General features: G+C 41.2%; 1 protein-coding gene across 6 annotated transcripts in view; it reads right to left on the bottom strand.

The window, feature by feature from the left end:
• Nucleotides 1–308: 308 nt before the first annotated feature.
• Nucleotides 309–18355, bottom strand: part of SLC38A10 (solute carrier family 38 member 10) — an 80466-nt gene continuing 62419 nt past the window's right edge. For 3 of the 6 annotated variants that reach the window (XM_056549721.1, XM_056549722.1, XM_056549720.1), the window contains 6 exons: nucleotides 15540–15707; nucleotides 12449–12889; nucleotides 8943–9032; nucleotides 6498–6521; nucleotides 3266–3415; nucleotides 309–1978 (listed from right to left, as the gene is read on the bottom strand). In XM_056549721.1, coding sequence (XP_056405696.1) covers nucleotides 888–1978; nucleotides 3266–3415; nucleotides 6498–6521; nucleotides 8943–9032; nucleotides 12449–12889; nucleotides 15540–15707 — 1964 coding nt within the window. In that variant the 3' untranslated portion in view covers nucleotides 309–887. The remainder of the gene's footprint in view (nucleotides 1979–3265; nucleotides 3416–6497; nucleotides 6522–8942; nucleotides 9033–12448; nucleotides 12890–15539; nucleotides 15708–18355) is intronic. The other 3 variants (XM_056549723.1, XM_056549724.1, XM_056549725.1) reach the window with 3 other exon arrangements.

The raw sequence follows: 18355 nt of genomic DNA, 5'->3' as shown, positions 1-18355 counted from the left end.
AGGCAAAAAACTTTTTTTTATATATCAACTGGCTCCGGAAAGTTAAACAGATTTGTAAATTGCTTCCATTAAAAAATCTTAATCCTTCCAATAGTTATTAGCTTCTGAAGTTTTCTGTCTAACTGCTCAATAATGATGTCACGTCCCGGGAGCTGTGCATGATGGGAAAATATCCCCATAGGAACTGCACAGCTCCCGGGACGCGAGTCATCAGAGAGCAGTTAGACAGAAAACAACAACTCAACTTCAGAAGCTAATAACTATTGGAAGGATTAAGATTTTTTAATCAAAGTAATTTACAAATCTGTTTAACTTTCCGGAGCCAGTTGATATATAAAAAAAAGTTTTGGCCTGGAATACCCCTTTAAGGGTCAGACATCACGTGGCTATGTTTAATATGGAATTGGGAGGAGAAACGTTCAAGCACATCACAGGATAACATAAAGACAGCGCCAACGGCTGTCCGGGCATGCTGGGAGTTGTAGTTTTGCAACAGCTGTAGGCACCCTGCTTGGGAAACGCTGTCTTTAGATAAAAGGCACAAGGGTTAGGAAGTGATCACCTCCTTGTCGTACAGAGCACAACTCATTCTACAAGTGATTAAATGTCCAAGTCGAGACACCTCCAGAAGATAATGTGAGAACGGTAAGAAGGGCGGACATTGGACTGCAGCACCAATCTTGTGCTTTTCTCACGATCTGACCTGGGGAGTAACAATTCCTGAGAAATACAGTACCGGTAGAGTTTGCAGCATATTAGTTCTTCATTCCGTCCCGATCACCTATATCACTAGGAGAGGCCGATGAGCCAAAACAGAGTCCCGTTAGGTCCATTAAACGCCTGTTAAGTCCTCCGCTCACATACCGTGGCACCACCTTCCATTATCATCATCTTTCCTCTTGTTCTTTGATCTGCTTGATCTGCCGGCTGTACACCACCTGCAGTCCGGCCTCGGCGTTGAGATGAGTCTCTAGGGCGGCGTGTAGGTCATTAACTCTCGGGTTGGGCGCATGGTTAAAACTAATAATATGAGCTCCATCTTCGTCCATGTATTCATTCCCGAGGTCCCTCTTCTTTCTTCTAAGGTCCAGTTCATCTTGAAGTTTCAGGTCCCTGTTGGGCTTTCCCTGGTCATTGTCCGGCACGGCACCATCTACATTACTCTCAAGCCCAGCCTCTACTTTACTCTGCCCAGCCTCTACTTTACTCTGCCCAGCCTCTACTTTACTCTGCCCAGCCTCTACTTTACTCCCTCCAGCCTCTACTTTACTCCCTCCAGCCTCTACTTTACTCCCTCCAGCGAGGTGTATGGAGTCTCTGGGTTCTGCCTGTTTTTTCACTAGGTTGAGATCTTGGTCTTGATGCTGTAGGTCCCGATTTGAATGCTGAACTTTGACCACTGCTCCATCCTGAAGTTGTCCCTTGGGAACCTGTCCAGCATTCTGCTTCTCTAAGGACTCATGTCCTGGTTTTAGGTTTTTAATAATAGTATGTTGCTCTTCCTTTGTCTTGATCTTCCTGTCTGGAGAGTCCAGCACCACATTGTTCTCCTTTGCTTTTACTACCTCAACGTCTTCACCTTTAGGATGAATCTGGTCTTGGATCACTTCCTTCTCTTGCTGTGCAGGTTTCTGTACATTGAACCTTTCCACAGACTGCTTCTCTGCTGGTACACCTACCTGTCTGAGGTCGGGGGCCTCGTTATTCTGAGGCTCCACTTTCTGAAGGACTGGATTATCCTCACTCTTTTTCACCTCCGGCTTTTGAATCTTCACCACGTTCTCCAGCTCTGTGTTCTCCGCTGCTGGCTTTTTGTCAGGTGCTGGAACGGCAACTTCATCTGCCTCCTTTTTTAGTCCTTCTTGTTGTAAGTCTACAGCCGGATCCTTCTTTATGACCAGGTCTTTGTCGACTTCTCCAACCTTCGAGTCTTCCTTACTCTTGGGATGCTCCACAGCGCGTCCTTCTGGTTTGTCACCTAGGACAATATTAAGTTGCAGTGGTTAGTAAAAATAAATAAATAAATAGGACATTTTATTCACCCCAATTCTTCTGTACTGATGGCTGTGCTGCTGCGCTGCCCCAAGTGTCAAAACACTGTCAAGACAGCTGCTTCAGCACAGGAGAAGATTTACCATCTATTATCTTAAACCATGGAAATATCATTTAAAAAAAAATTTGGTGCCCTTTCAACCTGCCTGGTCATCTGTGTTGGAGGGTCAGGTCCTGTGTTTGTGGGCCTATGGACAAGCAAGCGTTAATGAGGCATACAGGTCTATGGGGGCGGGACTGTTTCTACTTGAAGACCACAAGCGAGTCTTACAGAAGTGTTTTCCAAACAGAGTGTTTCCAGCAGTTGCAAAACTACAACTCCCAGCATGCCCAGACAGCCTTTGGCTTAAAGACTGAGAAATGGGTGATACCATTCCCTTATTCAATTTATACATTTCTAGGAAGAGTAATAGGGGGAACTCCAAAGGAGTATTGGCTTATTTTTGGTCATGTCATAGCATCAGGGGGAGACGTCTCATACTGCCCATACCGTCCCAACCAGGGTGCCTCCAGCTGTTGCAAAACCAAAACTCCCAGGATTCCCAGGCAGCCTTTAGCTGTCCAGGCATGCTGGGAATTGTAGTTTTGCAGCATTTAAAAGTCCACAATTTGGAGACCACTGTCATAGAGCAGTGTCTCCCAACCAGGGTGCCTCCGGCTGTTGCAAGGTTACAACTCCCAGCATGCCTGGACAGCGGTCTGCTCTCTGGGCATGCTGGGAGTTGTAGTTTTGCACCTTTGATGGGCAACACTGCTTTAAAGCGGTACTCCAGTGGAAAACTATTTTTTTTTAATTAACTGGTGCCAGAAAGTTAAACCGATTTGTAAATTACTTCTATTAAAAAAAATCTTAATCCTTCATGTATTTATCAGCTGCTGTATGCTCCAGAGAAAGTTGTGTAGTTCTTTTCTGTCTGAACACAGTGCTCTCTGCTGTCAGGAACTGAGGTTTGCTATGGGCATATGATTCACATCTGGACAGTTCCTGACATGGACAGAGGTGTCAGCAGAGAGCAGTGTGGTCAGACTGGAAAGAAATTCAAAAAGGAAGGATTAAGATTTTTTAATAGAAGAAATGTACAAATCTGTATAACTTTCTGGCACCAGTACCCCTTTAAGCATTGCCTCTTTTGCCAAACATACTGAAAAGGGACAAGTAATGGTATAATAGACAGATCTGGCAGTGACAGTCTCACCCTCAGACAGGTCTCACCTTGCTGATCCTGGTGAATCTCCATGTGCTGCTCTTTGATCACTTCCAGAAGCTTCTCCTGCTGGTCCAGCAAGCGCTTCTGCTGCACCTGCTGCTCCTTGATGACTTGTAACAGGATGGCGTGGTCCAACATCTCGGCCTTGCCAGCTTCTGCAAGACAAAAAGCACAGAACATCCAGGAATTGAATGCAGCCCGATACACGCAGCCAAATATCTGTCTATTGTGATAAATCAAGATGTTACAGGATTCCACCTTCAGATCACAAGACTCCAGATTCCTTCCAGAAGGCATACTGCCATTAAAACAGTTTTTCCCAACCAGGGTGCCTCCAGCTGTTGCAAAACTACAACTCCCAGCATGCCCGGACAGCCGAAGGCTGTCCGGGCATGCTCGGAGTTGCAGTTTTGCAATTAGAGAGTGGGATAGAGAGCTGCCACACAAGCCGGCACTGCTTATCTTTTAAGTAAAGCCACTCGTTACAGGTGACATTAAATGGGCACTCTTGTTAAAACAAATTTTTGCTATTGCACTCCTTATGGTAAATAAAGAATCTTTCTAATGCACTTTGCTTTAAAAAAAAAATGAAGTTTTCTATGTTTTATTTGTGTTTAAAAAAGCTGCCACTAGGTGTCTCCCTACTTGTCCAGAGCACATTAACCCCCCATCTCTTGCACAGACTTTGGACTCCTGCTGGCCTGAGTCCAAAATCAGGAAATGCAGTCTGGAGTGTTGAGGGGTGTGTGTGCAGCCTTAGCCAATCATATCTCATCTCACACTGAACTGCTCTGGGCTGTGTGTAGCAGAGTGAGGGAGGAAGTTCTCCCCTGTATGGCTTCAGATGATGTCACGCCTGCTGGGGAACACCCCTTCCCAGTCTGTAAATCTGACATAGACTTGGATTTTAGCACAGCGGGCAACACTCCCAATGATGTGCAGGTACTGTAACATGTGCCATTATTTATATTAACCCCTTCATTTTCCGTTTTTGCACTTACCTTAACGTGGATATAAAAATTTCAGCTAGAGTATTGGCTACGCGCCTGCACGGCATCATTACCTCTGTCATTCATCCCGACCAAACTGGGTTTATGCCAGTTAGAGCCACTGAGCGCCTACAACTTATTATTGCAGTGGTAGGGGCGGATTTCCTTCTGGTGTTGTGGTTAGTTTGGATGTCTACAAAACCATTGATTCTGTGGTATGACCCTGTCTCTGGGAGGTTTTGGGAGCCCTTGGGTTTGGTCCCCGTTTTTGTGCTTGGGTCCACCTGTTACATGATCACCCTAGAGCCTGCATTCGCACTAATCTGGATGTATCTGCACCCTTTCCCCTAGGTGGTGGGATGAGACAGGGATGTCCGCTGTCCCCTTTCCTATTTGCGCTTGCGGTAGAGCCTTTAGCGGTGGCCATACATATGGATCCCTCTGTTTGTGGTATTCCTAGAGGTTCTATTGTTGAAAAAGTATCCTTATATGCCAATGATACTTTAGTGTATTTGGCGGATGCAGAGGCTTTTCTTCTGTCTTTAATTGACCTACTTGACCGGTTTGGCTTGGTTTCGGGCTTACGGGTCAACTGGACTAAGTCTTCCCTGATGGCGCTTTGTCCTGGGGTTCCCCTTCCCTCTGCTCTCCCAGCGGGTTTGCAGGTGGTTACTCGCTTTAGATATCTTAGGGTGGAGGTTACTGCTTCCCTTGCTGAGTATATGTCCCTCAATTTGGATCCACTTTTGAGCTCTACTGTGGAACGGTTGAATGCCTGGTTCTCGCTCCCCTTGTCCCTAGCCGGCAGGATTAATATATTTTAAATGATTTACCTTCCTTAGTTTCTTTATCCGTTTCACTTAGCTCCTCTCATTCCTCCTAAGAAATATTTTAGTACACTATGTGGTGCTCTGGGATCCTTCTATTGGCAGGGCAGGCCTCCTAGACTCTCCTTCAGGCCCCTAAAAAGTATAGCGGCCTGGCCGCCCCTGATGTCTATAACTATTTTCTTGCTTCCCAACTGGTTTATGCAGCGTAGTGGATTGACCTGGATCTTTTGAATTCTGCTACAGCCTTGACTGGTGCTTATGGGCTCCTACGAAGCTCTTACCAACTCACTTTACAGGTAGTAGTATCAGAAACTCACGGCACTCGTTCAGGATGCAGTTTAAAAGCCTTTAATCCCGGTAGAGGTACATACAGGCGTCGGGAGGGGGAGAAGAGATGGGAAGACGTCCTTCTCCCCCTCCCGACACCTGTGGAAGCGGCGTAAGCTGCAAAACAGATGTCGTCCCGTCTCTTCTCCCCCTCCAGACGCCTGTGGAAGCGACATAAGCTGCAAAACGGATGTCGTCCCATCTCTTCTCCCCCTCCCGGCGTCTGTGGAAGCGGCGTAAGCTGCGAAACGAACGTCCCATCTCTTTTCCCCCTCCCGACGCCTGTGGAAGCGACATAAGCTGCAAAACGGATGTCGTCCCATCTCTTCTCCCCCTCCCGACGTCTGTGGAAGCGGCGTAAGCTGCGAAACGAACGTCCCATCTCTTCTCCCCCTCCCGACGCCTGTGGAAGCGACATAAGCTGCAAAACGGATGTCGTCCAATCTCTTCTCCCCCTCCCGACGCCTGTGGAAGCGGCGTAAGCTGCGAAACGGACGTCGTCCAATCTCTTCTCCCCCTCCCGACACCTGTGGAAGCGGCGTAAGCTGCAAAACAGACGTCGTCCCGTCTCTTCTCCCCCTCCAGACGCCTGTGGAAGCGGCATAATCTGCGAAACGGACGTCGTCCAATCTCTTCTCCCCCTCCCGACACCTGTGGAAGCGGCATAAGCTGCGAAACGGACGTCGTCCAATCTCTTCTCCCCCTCCCGACGCCTGTGGAAGCGGCAAAAGCTGCGAAATGGACGTCGTCCCATCTCTCCTACCCCTCCCGACGCCTGTGGAAGCGCCCTCCCGATGTGTGAGTGTCTGTTTTTGTCTGTGTTGGGCCTCTCTCCAGCCGGGTCTCAGAACAGGCCTTTATAAGCTGATGGCATCTGTTTAATCCTACTTTACATCCCTGTGTTAGTTGTGATATTGATTTCTGAGACCTATGGAGACTATGGTTCCTTTGTTGTTTCACCATGTTGGTGTTGTAGGTTATTAAATTGCAAATTCTAAATAAATACTTAAAAAAAAAAAAAAAAAAAGAAGATTATCATCATACGGCACACAGAGTTCTACACTAGACATGCATCGTGGATCCGTGCTTACGTTCTGCTAGTCTCCTAAGCTCAGCTGTGAGGGATCCAGGAAAGCATGAAGGAAGGAGACAGAGAGAAGACATCACAAAAACGTGTCAGGAAACCCTAATCCAGGCTGCACACAGTCTACCATCAACTCCAGGCTACACTAAAATTAATACAGATACATATACTGCTCCATAGGGGGCAGTATTATTCTAATTGTATTCATGTACATAGGAGCATTATAGTAGTTATATTCTTGTATATAGGAGCAGTATTATAGTAGTTATATTCTTGTATATAGGAGCAGTATTATAGTAGTTATATTCTTGTATATAGGAGGCAGTATTATAGTAGTTATATTCTTGTATATAGGGGCAGTATTATAGTAGTTATATTCTTGTATATAGGAGCAGTATTATAGTAGTTCTATTCTTGTACATAGAAGGCAGTATTACAGAAGTTCTATTCTTGTATATAGGAGCAGTATTATAGTAGTTATATTCTTGTATATAGAAGCAGTATTATAGTAGTTATATTCTTGTATATTGGAACAGTATTATAGTAGTTATATTCTTGTATATTGGAACAGTATTATAGTAGTTATATTCTTGTATATTAGAGGCAGTATTATAGTAGTTATATTCTTGTATATAGGAGGCAGTATTATAGTAGTTATATTCTTGTATATAGGAGCAGTATTATAGTAGTTATATTCTTGTATATAGGAGCAGTATTATAGTAGTTATATTGTTGTATATAGGAGGCAGTATTATAGTAGTTATATTCTTGTATATAGGAGGCAGTATTATAGTAGTTATATTCTTGTATATAGGAGCAGTATTATAGTAGTTATATTCTTGTATATAGGAGCAGTATTATAGTAGTTATATTCTTGTACATAGGAGCAGTATTATAGTAGTTATATTCTTGTACATAGGAGCAGTATTATAGTAGTTATATTCTTGTATATAGGAGCAGTATTATAGTAGTTATATTCTTGTATATAGGAGCAGTATTATAGTAGTTATATTCTTGTATATGGGAGCAGTATTATAGTAGTTATATTCTTGTATATAGGAGCAGTATTATAGTAGTTATATTCTTGTACATAGGGGCAGTATTATAGTAGTTATATTCTTGTACATGGGGGCAGTATTATAGTAGTTATATTCTTGTACATGGGGGCAGTATTATAGTAGTTATATTCTTGTATATAGGAGGCAGTATTATAGTATATTCTTGTATATAGGAGCAGTATTATAGTAGTTATATTCTTGTATATAGGAGGCAGTATTATAGTAGTTATATTCTTGTATATTAGAGGCAGTATTATAGTAGTTATATTCTTGTATATAGGAGCAGTATTATAGTAGTTATATTCTTGTATATAGGAGCAGTATTATAGTTGTTATATTCTTGTATATAGGAGCAGTATTATAGTAGTTATATTCTTGTACATAGGGGGCAGTATTATAGTTGTTATATTCTTGTACATGGGGCAGTATTATAGTAGTTATATTCTTGTACATGGGGGCAGTATTATAGTAGATATATTCTTGTACATAGGGGGCAGTATTATAGTAGTTATATTCTTGTACATGGGGGCAGTATTATAGTAGTTATATTCTTGTACATAGGGGGCAGTATTATAGTAGTTATATTCTTGTACATGGGGGCAGTATTATTCTAATTGTATTCATGTACATAGGAGCATTATAGTAGTTATATTCTTGTATATAGGAGCAGTATTATAGTAGTTATATTCTTGTATATAGGAGCAGTATTATAGTAGTTATATTCTTGTACATAGAGGGCAGTATTATAGTAGTTATATTCTTGTATATTAGAGGCAGTATTATAGTAGTTATATTCTTGTATATAGGAGCAGTATTATAGTAGTTATATTCTTGTATATAGGAGCAGTATTATAGTAGTTATATTCTTGTATATAGGAGCAGTATTATAGTAGTTATATTCTTGTATATAGGGGGCAGTATTATAGTAGTTATATTCTTGTATATAGGAGCAGTATTATAGTAGTTATATTCTTGTATATAGGAGGCAGTATTATAGTAGTTATATTCTTGTACATAGGGGGCAGTATTATAGTAGTTATATTCTTGTACATGGGGGCAGTATTATACTTTCCTGTTTAAAGGAAGTATTATAGTAATCCAACAGCTGCCATAAATACGTATATACTGTATGCCATTCTGGAGGCTAGGAAAGCTATAGAAAGCTGTAATTATGACAATACTGGTTGTAACCCAAGATCCCCGGAGGTAAAAGTCTATTTTAAACAATTTGACAGAAAAGTAGAATTCGTTGAGTAACAGAATGAACTTGGGCTTGGAGTGACATCACCGCGGCCGGAGCTGAACTGTGATCAGGAGTCACGCTCAGCAATGCGGAAACCTTCTCACAAGGCCGAATGTTTCATGGCGGGGTAGTCACAGAGAAAAGCACCAACCTTCTTGGTTTTCGGCGGCCTTCATCTCGGCATTTCTCACATCACGCTGCTCCGGTCCTGTGTCGCCAAGTGCTTGCTCTTTCTTCTCATCTGGAAAGGCAGTGAAAAGGTCACATTCAGAAGACGTTGGCTTCTTTCTATGCGCATCTAATCTTGTTATAGCTCTCTGAATGTGCGGCGAGGGAGCCATATATACAAAGTCACCTACTGCTCGCTGAAGATGCACTTTAATGTCCTGTAACTGAGCGCCCCCTGCTGAAGACCGAGTGTACTGCATAGTCTTTCCATAGCTCTTGTATGGAAGGTTACAGAGCTTAACCCTTCCCAGCTGAAGCAATTACTTAAAGGGGTATTCCAGGCAAAAACTTTTTTTTATATATCAACTGGCTCCGGAAAGTTAAACAGATTTGTAAATTACTTCTATTAAAAAAATCTTAATCCTTCCAATAGTTATTAGCTTCTGAAGTTTTCTGTCTAACTGCTCAATGATTATGTCACGTCCCGGGAGCTGTGCATGATGGGAGAATATCCCGGGAGCTGTGCAGTTCCTATGGGGACGTGAGTCATCAGAGAGCAGTTAGACAGAAAACAGCAACTCAACTTCAGAAGCTAATAACTATTGGAAGGATTAAGATTTTTTAATAGAAGTAATTTACAAATCTGTTTAACTTTCCGGAGCCAGTTGATATATAAAAAAAAGTTTTGGCCTGGAATACCCCTTTAAGATAGATCAGTGTTTCCCAACCAAGGTGCCTCCAGCTGTTGCAAAGCTACAACTCCCAGCGTGCCCGGACAGCCAACGGCTGTCCGGGCATGCTGGGAGTTATAGTTTTACAACAGCTGGAGGCACCTTGGTTGGGAAACACTGTAATAGACATAATAATTCCTGACTTAGCTTTTGATCTTCCCCCAGATTGTGTCCCCTTGTTCTTGTGTTTAGCTTATTATTCATAGCAATTCCTTGTCGTCTTTGTTGCCATCATTTGGGGGTAAATTCGATTTTTTAATCAAAAAATTTTTTTTGTGGGGGGGTGGGTTGCCAGAATTTCATTTCTTTCTTTCTTTTTTTTTTGGGCACATTACATCCCCCCCCCCCCCCCCCCCCCGTATGTAATGTGTCCAAAAAAATAAATAAATGAAATTCTGGTAATGAGTGTGTTAGCCCCCCCCCCCCCCCCCCCTATTTATGGCATTTACAGTCCAGGGTAAATAATATTATATTTGAAATAGTACGCGTGTAGCAATTATGTAAAAAAAAATTTTTTTTTTAATTAGTGAGATTTTATTTTAGGTTTTTTTAAATAATGGGATTTTTTTTCTCACAAAATAAAAACCATTTCTTTAAAAGGTTTTTATTTCTTATTTTTTTTTCTACTCTGGTTCTATTTTTTTTCTGACTGTAATTTATTGTATTTTATTTTTAGTGTATTATTATTATTATTTTTTTTAAACAATTAGAGATAGGCTTTACAGCAAGACCCATGGACTTAGGCAACAATAGACAGGAGCTGCCCTTAATCACACGACTGGGAAACCATACTGGGCATCCTTTGTGACCTTTGCAAAGGTCATTCCACAGGGAAGGGGAGGCTGAGCTGTGAGCTGTGTCTATTGTGTTTTACTGTCGTGATGTAGACATCACTTTCCAGCAGCTTCTTCCTTATCACAGACAGATGAGAAGTCATGGTATAGTCTTAGAGGTCAGAATAAACGCTGCAAGATTTCTGGATTATATAATAAAATAGATATGAAGAAGTAGGAAAAAAACCAAATTGCTTAAAAATATGATTTAAAGGGGTACTCCGGCGCTTACACATCTGGAGCGGTCACGCCCTCTCCCATAGGTTCGCATTGAGGGGGGCCCCGTGATCGTCAGTAATCAGACCCGGAGTGAACACGCTCCGGGGACTGATTTTAAACAGGGTGCGGCTTTGGATAGGAGATAAGATGTCTAAGCGCCGGAGTACCCCTTTAACATAATAATTTGATTTAACCCCTTAACGACGCAGGACGTATATTTACGTCCTGCGCCGGCTCCCGCGATATGAAGCGGGATCGCGCCGCGATCCCGCATCATATCGCGTGGGTCCCGGCGTTAATCAACGGCCGGGACCCGCGGCTAATACCACACATCGCCGATCGCGGCGATGTGCGGTATTAACCCTTTAGAAGCGGCGGTCAAAGCTGACCGCCGCTTCTAAAGTGAAAGTGAAAGTGACCCGGCTGCTCAGTCGGGCTGTTCGGGACCGCCGCGGTGAAATCGCGGCGTCCCGAACAGCTGATCGGACACCGGGAGGGCTCTTACCTGCCTCCCCGGTGTCCGATCGACGAATGACTGCTCCGTGCCTGAGATCCAGGCAGGAGCAGTCAAGCGCCGATAATGCTGATCACAGGCGTGTTAATGCACGCCAGTGATCAGCATTAGAGATCAGTGTGTGCAGTGTTATAGGTCCCTATGGGACCTATAACACTGCAAAAAAAATGTAAAAAAAAAGTGTTAATAAAGGTCATTTAACCCCTTCCCTAATAAAAGTTTGAATCACCCCCCTTTTCCCATAAAAAAAATAAAACAGTGTAAAAAAAATAAAAAATAAACATATGTGGTATCGCCGCGTGCGTAAATGTCCGAACTATAAAAATATATCATTAATTAAGCCGTACGGTCAATGGCGTACGCGCAAAAAAATTCCAAAGTCCAAAAAAGCGTATTTTGGTCACTTTTTATATCATTAAAAAATGAATAAAAAGTGATCAAAAAGTCCGATCAAAACAAAAATCATACCGATAAAAACTTCAGATCACGGCGCAAAAAATGAGTCCTCATACCGCCCTGTACGTGGAAAAATAAAAAAGTTATAGGGGTCAGAAGATGACATTTTTAAACGTATAAATTTTCCTGCATGTAGTTATGATTTTTTCCAGAAGTCCGACAAAATCAAACCTATATAAGTAGGGTATCATTTTAACCGTATGGACCTACAGAATAATGATAAGGTGTAATTTTTACCGAAATATGCACTGCGTAGAAACGAAAGCCCCCAAAAGTTACAAAATGGCGTTTTTTTTTCGATTTTGTCGCACAATGATTTTTTTTTCCGTTTCGCCGTGCATTTTTGGGTAAAATGACTAATGTCACTGCAAAGTAGAATTGGCGACGCAAAAAATAAGCCATAATATGGATTTTTAGGTGGAAAATTGAAAGGGTTATGATTTTTAAAAGGTAAGGAGGAAAAAACGAAAGTGGAAAAACCCTGAGTCCTTAAGGGGTTAAACAATGTATAATTTCCTGATGACACATTCCCCCTAGAGGACGTGACTAGGCATTGCAGTGTTGTGGTACATGGTCAATCCTCTATTACACCCAGGAGCATAAACATGGCCGGATATAAGGCCTTCACAAGGCTCCTGGTTGTCCAAGTGGGGTCCTAGCAGGGACTGGTGATAGTGATTATCTGGTCTGGTTGGCTTGGACCAATCCCTTACATGTCGCTGTTCCTCCTCCTTACCTTCTCTAAGCTGCTTTTCAAGGACTTTTTCGGCCAAAGCAAGATCAATTTTAGGTGGCTCTCCAGCTACGATTCCTATGTTCTTCAGATCATTGACAGCATCGACTATAATTCCTGGTTGCTGATCTTTTTCCGCTGGTTGGACATCCTGGACGTCCTTTCCTGGGACCCTCTCCGGCTCCATCTTGGGTAAGGCTTCCTGTTGTGGTGGCTGCTGAGGGGCCGGGTCTTTCTCCTCCTTTTCTGCTGGAAGTTTCTCTTTTTGTTCAGGTTTAACTTCTTTCTCTTGTTGTTCATCCTTTTGAGCGGCACCAACCCCAGTATCGGGCAGGTTCTTCTCCTCAGACTCCTCCTGGTCCTTCTGTTCATCTACATGGACTTCATCTCGTGGGACAGGAGGTTCATGTCTGTGAGCTTCACCAACTGGGACTGCGATGCCTGCTGGGAGGGGGAAACAGAAAGGATCAGGGCGGCACCAATGATTACCAAGTATAGAAACGTAGAATGTGTGGGCAGATAGGAACCATTTGGCCACCTAGTCTGCCCAGTATTCTAAATACTATGAATAGTCCCTGGCCCCATCCTATATGAAGGATAGTCTTATACCTATCCCTATCTTATATGAAGGATAGCCTTATGCCTATCCCTATCTTATATGAAGGATAGCCTTATGCCTATCCCTATCCTATATGAAGGATAGTCTTATACCTATCCCTATCCTATATGAAGGATAGCCTTATACCTATCCCTATCTTATATGAAGGATAGCCTTATGCCTATCCCTATCCTGTATGAAGGATAGCCTTATACCTATCTCTATCTTATATGAAGGATAGCCTTATACCTATTTCTATCTTATATGAAGGATAACCTTATGCCTATCTCTATCCTATATGAAGGATAGCCTTATACCTATTTCTATCTTATATGAAGGATAGCCTTATACCTATCTCTATCTTATATGAAGGATAGTCTTATACCTATCCCTATCCTATATGAAGGATAGCCTTATACCTATCCCTATCTTATATGAAGGATAGCCTTATGCCTATCCCTATCCTATATGAAGGATAGCCTTATACCTATCCCTATCTTATATGAAGGATAGCCTTATACCTATCTCTATCTTATATGAAGGATAGCCTTATACCTATTTCTATCTTATATGAAGGATAACCTTATGCCTATCTCTATCCTATATGAAGGATAGCCTTATACCTATTTCTATCTTATATGAAGGATAGCCTTATGCCTATCTCTATCCTATATGAAGAACAGCCTTATGTCTATCCGTATCTCATATGAAGGATAGCCTTATGTCTATCCCTATCTTATATGAAGGATAGCCTTATACCTATTTCTATCTTATATGAAGAAGGATAGCCTTATGCCTATTTCTATCTTATATGAAGAAGGATAGCCTTATACCTATTTCTATCTTATATGAAGGATAGTCTTATACCTATTTCTATCTTATATGAAGAAGGATAGCCTTATGCCTATTTCTATCTTATATGAAGAAGGATAGCCTTATACCTATTTCTATCTTATATGAAGAAGGATAGCCTTATGCCTATTTCTATCTTATATGAAGGATAGTCTTATACCTATTTCTATCTTATATGAAGAAGGATAGCCTTATACCTATTTCTATCTTATATGAAGAAGGATAGCCTTATACCTATTTCTATCTTATATGAAGAAGGATAGCCTTATGCCTATTTCTATCTTATATGAAGAAGGATAGCCTTATACCTATTTCTATCTTATATGAAGGATAGTCTTATACCTATTTCTATCTTATATGAAGAAGGATAGCCTTATACCTATTTCTATCTTATATGAAGAAGGATAGCCTTATACCTATTTCTATCTTATATGAAGAAGGATAGCCTTATACCTATTTCTATCTTATATGAAGAAGGATAGCCTTATACCTATTTCTATCTTATATGAAGAAGGATAGCCTTATACCTATTTCTATCTTATATGAAGAAGGATAGCCTTATACCTATTTCTATCTTATATGAAGAAGGATAGCCTTATGCCTATTTCTATCTTATATGAAGAAGGATAGCCTTATGCCTATTTCTATCTTATATGAAGAAGGATAGCCTTATACCTATTTCTATCTTATATGAAGAAGGATAGCCTTATACCTATTTCTATCTTATATGAAGAAGGATAGCCTTATACCTATTTCTATCTTATATGAAGAAGGATAGCCTTATACCTATTTCTATCTTATATGAAGAAGGATAGCCTTATGCCTATTTCTATCTTATATGAAGAAGGATAGTCTTATGCCTATTCCATACATGCATAAACTCCTTCACTGTATTTGCAGAGACCACTTCTGCAGGAAGGCTGTTCCATGCATCCACTACTCTCTCAGTAAACAATAGTCAATCATACATTGAGTCCTAGAGGATCAGCCTGGTGAATTGCATTTATCATTCGGGCAGCTCTGCAGAAAGAGAGATCTAACCCTACAGGATGAAAACTCCATCTACAGATCATCTCTCTCTACACTAAGATAGAAATCATTAATTCACATATTTTAACCCATTCAGCTCTCCTGTCTTATCTGTTTGGTGAATACTTGTTTTTCCAATTAAATAAACTCTGCATTGTGCCATTCCTCTATTGTTCCTCCTGGAAACGTATGAATAAATTGACAGCTGGGTATACCCCAATCTGTAGGGTAAGTTCCTACTCTGAGTTTACAGTGTCAGTATGTAAGAGTAAATATGTATCCACAGGATTGGGGACAATAAAGGGGAACCAACCGCTTGGACACCCAACAATCATAAATACAAAGTCAATTATGGCCTGACTCAATGGAGCCATTATTATTTGACCGTCTTTAGAACTTTGGAAAACAGACAAGATTAATGATTAAAATTTCCTCTGAAAAGTAACGGGATCCATTAAGCGCTGAGAGAACTTCCACAAGTCAGAAGACAAACAGGTTTATTTCCCAGAATGCAACACGTTTCGCAGCTAATGGACGCTTCCTCAGGCATGAGACCAGAGGAAGCGGCCAATACCTGTGAAACACGTTGCAATGAACGATGAGCAATAAGGATACCTTGATCAGGTCGGTCAAGTTGTACTTCTTGCTGCTTTCTCTTTTCCTCCTCCTTCTGTGGAACATCAATAGGTCCTTTAATTTGGGGTTGCTCCACCTCTACCTGCTTCGGAGGCAGCTTGGGTTTGTCCCGGTCATCTGCTGGTTCTTCCACAATTGGTTTCTGAACTGCAGACAGAAGAAAGGGAAGTCAATACTAGATACTAGCTGCCAAACCAACAGAACTGCGAATGCAGCTCTGGAGTATAATACCGTCTTTAAAGGGGTACTCCGGTGGAAAACTTTTTATTTTTGTATTTTTTTTTAAATCAACTGATGCCAGAAAGTGTTGCCTAATTCACTTCCTAGTGGCTAGTGTTGAGCACGAATATTCAAATTGCTAATTTTTACCACGAATATCGGCACTTCGCTATTCACGAATATTTCATTGTATTGGACGATGTATTGGAAAACTGCATAACCATTATACAGTATAATAGAAAGTTACATAAAATGTACATTAAAGGGGTACTACGGTGGAAATTTTTTTTATTTTATCATTATTTTTTGTTTTTATTAACTGGTGCCAGAACGTTAAACAGATTTGTAAATTACTTCTATTAAAAAAATCTTAATCCTTCCAGTACTCATTAGCTGCTGAATACTACAGAGGAAATTCTTTTCTTTTTGGAACACAGAGCTCTCTGCTGACATCTTCCATTTTAGGAACTGTCCAGAGTAGCATCATACCGTGATGTTAGCAGAGAGCTCTGTGTTCCAATAAGAAAATAATTTCCTCTGTAGTATTCAGCAGCTAATAAGTACTAGAAGGATTAAGATTTTTTAATAGAAGTAATTTACAAATCAGTTTAAAGGGTTACTCCGGTGAAATTTTTATATATTTTTTTTAAATCAACTGGTGCCAGAAAGTTAAACAGATTTGTAAATTACTTCTATGAAAAAAATCTTAATCCTTCCAGTACTTATTAGCTGCTGAATACTACAGAGGAAATTCTTTCCTTTTTGAAACACAGAGCTCTCTGCTGACATCATGACCACAGTGCTCTCTGCTGACACCTCTGTCCATTTTAGGAACTGTCCAGAGCAGCATATGTTTTCTATGGGGATTTTCTCCTGCTCTGGCAGTTCCTAAAATGGACAGAGATGTCAGCAGAGAGCATTGTGGTCGTGATGTCAGCAGAGAGCTCTGTGTTCCAAAAAGAAAATAATTTCCTCTGTAGTATTCAGCAGCTAATAAGTACTGGAAGGATTAAGATTTTTTTAATAGAAGTAATTTACAAATCTGTTTATTTTTTATTTATTTTTTATCAACTGGCTCCAGAAAGTTAAAGTTTTTTACTGGAATACCCCTTAAAGTATGTGTGTAAATAAACCACGGTCAATATTATACACACACACACACATTATATATATATATATATATATATATATATATATATATATACACACACACACACACACACACACACACACATATCTATATATAGAGAACAGGGCTGTGGTGTGAAGAAGAGATGAGCGAACTTACAGTAAATTCGATTCGTCACGAACTTCTCGGCTCGGCAGTTGATGACTTTTCCTGCATAAATTAGTTCAGCTTTCAGGTGCTCCCGTGGGCTGGAAAAGGTGGATACAGTCCTAGGAGACTCTTTCCTAGGACTGTATCCACCTTTTCCAGCCCACGGGAGCACCTGAAAGCTGAACTAATTTATGCAGGATAAGTCATCAACTGCCGAGCCGAGAAGTTCGTGACGAATCGCATTTACTGTAAGTTCGCTCATCTCTAGTAAGAAGCAATGATGTAGATCAGTGGTCTCAAACTGTAGCCCCCCAGATGTTGTAAAACTTCAACTCCCAGCATGCCCGGACAGCCGCTGGCTGTCCGGGCATGCTGGGAATTGAAGTTTTGCAACATCTGGAGGGCCACAGTTTGAGACCACTGATGTAGTTCATAAACAAGGAAAAAGAAGTCTAGATTGGGAAAATGATATCCCTTGCCAAGACATATTAGTAAACCCTTTTAGGTTTGAATGGATGATTATAGTCTTTTTTGCCTGTTGTGTTATCAGTCTACATATATATGATTTACCAGAATTAGGGGGGGAAGTAAACAGGACACAAGTGATTTTCCCTGATGTTCTCTTCCTATTTGAGGATATCCAGGTAGCAGCTTTGACCCCGGTTTCCTCACTGTATTTTCTGCACAATTTCAGGAAGCAGCTGGAAAGCCCTGATCATAAACAATGATCTGCAACCAGAAGACTCCCCAACGTTCCCAAATCAATGCAGTGTCCTTGTGTCTTGACCTTCCATTACAAGTCGTCTGCGGGTCTAATCTGGTAAGATCCACAGTACAGATCAGCTGTGAATATTTTAGGACCTGCGGACGCAAACAATGAAATAGCCGTCCTATTCCCACGGCGCTTGTCCTGGCGATTCTATGACAACCTGACGTAAACAGACTGCGCAAGACAAACTTATATACAGTAATAGGGTCTTGTAAGAGATTATATATATATATATATATATATATATATATATAACAGTGTTTCCCAACCATTTTGCCTCCAGCTTTTGCAAAACTACAATACCCAGCATGCCTGGACATTCAAAGGCTGTCTGGGCATGCTGGGAGTTGTAGTTTTGCTTAAAGCTGGTTGGGAAACAATGTGTTAGGTGATTCCAAATGGTGCAACTCTTGCACCACTTTTGTTTGTGCATTTGTATTGCTCACTACTAGAGATGAGCGAACTTACAGTAAATTCGATTCGTCACGAACTTCTCGGCTCGGCAGTTGATGACTTTTCCTGCATAAA

This window comes from Hyla sarda, chromosome 13, assembly GCF_029499605.1.
Source record: "Hyla sarda isolate aHylSar1 chromosome 13, aHylSar1.hap1, whole genome shotgun sequence".
Lineage (NCBI taxonomy): Eukaryota > Metazoa > Chordata > Amphibia > Anura > Hylidae > Hyla > Hyla sarda.
The sequence above is the reverse complement of the archived record's forward strand: the minus strand, read 5'-3'. Positions and strand labels throughout refer to the sequence as shown.